General features: G+C 41.9%; 1 protein-coding gene across 11 annotated transcripts in view; it reads left to right on the top strand.

The window, feature by feature from the left end:
- Positions 1 to 4,382, top strand: part of GTF2I (general transcription factor IIi) — a 96,084-nt gene that overhangs the window by 66,617 nt on the left and 25,085 nt on the right. For all 11 annotated transcript variants that reach the window (XM_006770866.2, XM_006770862.2, XM_006770864.2 and 8 more), the window contains 2 exons: positions 499 to 557; positions 3,661 to 3,732. In XM_006770866.2, the coding sequence (XP_006770929.1) occupies positions 499 to 557; positions 3,661 to 3,732 (131 nt within the window). The remainder of the gene's footprint in view (positions 1 to 498; positions 558 to 3,660; positions 3,733 to 4,382) is intronic.

Below are 4,382 nucleotides of genomic sequence, written 5' to 3'. Positions count from 1 at the left end.
TAGATTGTGAAAATTATGTGATCTTGAGATTCTGTTTTATGGGCCATTTGTGTATTAGGAAAAACTTTAAAAGCAAGTATATTATCCTACAAATGTTAGTACTGAAATATATTTAGGATTTTTATCATTAATTTATAGATATGTTGAAGTAAGGTAGTCTTCAATGAAATGTAAAATTAAAGGTGCTCATTTAAAATGTTTGTAGTTTGCTTTCTTTGGTGTTATGCTTTTATAAAATGCCTTTGGCTTTCAAAGTTAACTCTTTTTCTGTCAGGACGCAGGCTCTATGAAGCATCTTATTAAATAATGAGTAATTACCATTGAGTCTTATTACTCTGAGGAAATCTCAAGAAATTAGAATTTAATTTTACTCGGGAGTCCAGATTGTCTTTTTCTTTAGAAACTCGTCTTAATGACTGAATATTAAATAAGTACTAGTAGTTACTACTTTGATTAATATTACCATGTGAATATTTAGTATTGTTTCTTACCTTGCAGACATGAACTTCTGAATTCAACACGTGAGGACTTACAGCTTGATAAACCAGCTTCAGGAGGTAGGTCTCAAGTCATATCAGAACCTTATGTATAAGAAATATACAATGTGCCCTAGCTGGTTTGGCTCAGTGGGTAGAGCAGCAGCTTGCAGACTGAGGGGTCAGGGTCCCACCTTCAGTTACACTCAGGGCACATGCCCAGGTTGCGGGCTTGATCCCCAGTAGGGTGCGTGCAGGAGACAGCCAATCAATGATTCTCTCTCATCATTGATGTTTCTATTGCTCTCTCCCTCTCCTTCCCTCTCTGAAATCAATGAAAATCTATATATATAAAAGCCTAAGTGACTGTCCAACCATCCGACCGTTTGCTATGATGCACAATGACCACCAAGGGGCAGACACTCCGACCAGTAATTATGATACGCACTGACCACCAGGGGGCAGGTGCTCAACCCAGAAGCTGCCGAGCGACAGCAACTTTGCAGAGTGCCCTCTTGCACGCCAGGACCCCTTGGGGGGTGTCAGACTGCCGGTTTCAGCCTGAGTCCCTCAGGCCAGGCTGAGGAGCCCCACCTGCTGGAGGGACCCGGCTCACTCCACAGACGCCCTTCGAACCCTGGCACCGCCCCAGGTGCGGCTGCTGGGGAGGGACCGCGGGAAGATGGCTCCAGCCCATCTCGCCCCACCGGCCACCTTCTAATTAATTTCCTTTCAGTGTTCACGAATCTGTGCACTGGGCCTCTAGTCTATATATTTAAAGGCTAAGTGACTGACTGACCAACTGACTGACCGGCCAGCTGGTACATAGGACGTGCACTGGCAATTTAAAAATAAACATTGACTCGCACATGCACAATACACATAAAGCTCTCGCTGGCGCCAATCACATGCGTGTTTTGATCTGTCATTGTCGATTGTGAATTTGGTTGTTTTTGTTGACATTCTGAAGCTGAAAGAAAGTGGCATCGTCGACAGAGTATGTCTGAAGACCAACTATTGGCACAACGTATCTCTGATGCTGAAAGTGACATTGTCAACAGAATATGTCTGAAGACCAACTATTGGAACAACGTATCTCTGATGCTGAAAGTGACATTGTTGACAGAATATGTCTGAAGACCAACTATTGGCACAACGTACCTCTGAAGCCGAAAGAAGCCGGCATTGTTGACAAAATATCTCTAAAGAACAACTATTGGCACAACATACTTATGACGCTGAAAGAAAGTGACAATGTTGACAGAATGTATCAGAAGACCAACTATTGAGGATGCAGTTAAGGAACATATTTGTGGTGGAAGGACTGTCACATGTCAATTTTGCTTATCACTAAATTTCTTCGATGAAAAACCAACTGATGGAAAATTTACTTGATGTTGTTATTGTTTCTTTATTAATCAATTTATATATTATTTCATGCACATTTTACCCATTTTCTTTCATCTCTGACACTTCTATTATAGAGAAAGGGTGAATAACGATATTAAAATATTTCTTCTAATTAATTTCCTTTCAATGTGCATGAATCTGTGCACCAGGCCACTAGTATATTAATTAAAAAAAAGAAATATACAATGTCAAAATATTTACAATACTCTCTAGAACAATAAACTCATTTTCTTCATAGTAACCCATTATAAATAACTACAAATCAGCATCATATTTTTGGGTAGACTAAATGAAGCATATCTGTTCTTTTGAGATGCAAACATTATCTGGGATAAAGTATTGAACAATTTTTATTTTTTTGATATTAGTTTCTTCCATTTCCTGGAGTTATACATTCTTTTTTTTTTAATATATCTCTTTATTGATTTCAGAGAGGAAGGAAGAGGGAGAGAGATAAAAACATCAATGATGAGAGAGAATCATTGATGGGCTGCCTCCTGTATGTCCCCTACTGGGGATTGAGCCTCTAACCCAGGCATGTGCCCCCAGCCGGAATCTGGGACCCTTCAGTCCTCATGCTGACGCTCTATCCACTGAGTCAATCCAGCTAGGGCTATTGAACAATTTATTACCCAAGTATACATTAGCCAATTAAATAATCATTCATCATTATACCTAGGACATAAAAAGATATACTAAAGCATATAGGCAACAGTATTATCAGTTGTTTGTTAGTTGTGTTTTGAAGGACATACAATCGTGATTTGTTCTCTTGCTTGCTTTTGCAAGAGAGTAGACTGGGATGGGTATATAAAATAAAATTTGAGCCCTGGCCGGGTAGTACGGTTGGTTAGAGCATCATCCCGATACACCAAGGTTTGATCCCTAGTCAGGGCACATACAAGAATCAACCAATGAATGCATAAATAAGTGGAACAACAAATCAATGTCTCTTTCTCCCTCTCTGTCTGTCTCTCTCTCTCTCTCTCTCTCAAATAAGCCCAGCCAGTGTGGTTCAGTGGTTGAACTTCAACCTGTGAACCAAGAGGTCACCAGTTTGATTTCCAGTCAGGGCACATGCCCAGGTTGCTGACTCGATCCCCAGTAGGAACTGTAAAGGGGGTAGCTGATCGATGATATTTCTCATATGTGTTTCTATCTCTTTATCCCTCTCCCTTCCTCTCTCTCTAAAAATCTTTCAGAGAGGGAGAGAGAGATAGGAACATCAATGATGAGAGAGAATCATCGACCGGCTGCCTCCTGGATGCCTGCTGGGGATTGAGCCTGCAACCCAGGCATGTGCTCTGATTGGGAATTGAACCATGATCTCCTGGTTCATAGGTCAATGGTCAACCACTGAGCCATGCCAGCCAGGCAATAAAAACATATTTTTAAAAAAATTTTTTTAAAAATACAATTTGCATCACTTAGAGTTTGTGTAGTGGAATGCTTGTGAGTAGTCTTAAATGCCTAAATTTATCATTGCATAAATCTGCTAGCTGTTTCTGAATAAACTGAATTGTATTATTTTCTATCTTTAATTATGACACTTTAGAACACCTTTTACCTATGTAAAATTATCTTAAATTATAAATTTCCATTTTGTCAATTGTTTTATTCTTACTCTTTTTATTCAGTGTTACTACTGTTTTAATAAATACATTCTGAAATCATAGGAATAATTTTAGTCAGAATAGCAAAATGATATTGCCTATTTCATAATTATATTAATGGCATCAAATTGAGGACATTTGTATACTTTTTATTCTGACAGTAAAGGAAGAGTGGTATGCCAGAATTACTAAATTACGAAAGATGGTAGATCAGCTTTTCTGCAAAAAATTTGGTAAGTCTAATTTTTCCCCCAACTAAAGTATATTAGAGAATAATTTCCCCAAATATTGCTTTAACAAAGTAAATACAATAAATATGACTCACTTCTAGTTTTTCTCTATTGTTTTCAAATATATATTTACTAGGGGCCCGGTGCACGAAATTCATGCGCTGGGTGTGTGTGGGGGGGGAGTGTCCCTCAGCCCAGCCTGCCCCCTCTCACATACTGGGAGCCCTCAGGCGTTGACCCCCATCACCCTCCAATTGCAGGATCGGCCCCTTGCCCAGGCCTGATGCCTGGGTCAGAGGCGTCAGACCTGGGCAGGGGACCCTCATTTCCCCCCATCACTGGTTCTGCCCCCAGCCCAGGCCTGATGCCTCGGCCAGAGGAGTTGACCCTCATCACCCTCCGATCACCAATCACCGGATCGGCCCCTTGCCCAGGCCTGAGGCCTCCGGCAGAGGTGTCAGGCCTGGGCAGGGGACCCCCCAGCTCCCAGCAGAGCAGGCTCTGCCCCTGCCCAGGCCTAACGCCTCTGGCCAAGGCATTAGGCCTGGGCAGGGGACTCCCAGCGCCCCGAGATCTCCCGCTCTGCCCCTGCCCAGGCCTAACACCTCTGGCTGAGGCATTAGGCCTGGGCAGGGGACTCCCAGCTCCCCGCG

The sequence above is a fragment of the Myotis davidii genome, unplaced genomic scaffold (genome assembly GCF_000327345.1).
Source record: "Myotis davidii unplaced genomic scaffold, ASM32734v1 scaffold424, whole genome shotgun sequence".
Lineage (NCBI taxonomy): Eukaryota > Metazoa > Chordata > Mammalia > Chiroptera > Vespertilionidae > Myotis > Myotis davidii.
Note: the sequence above shows the minus strand (reverse complement) of the source record. Positions and strands in the feature narration are given on the sequence as shown.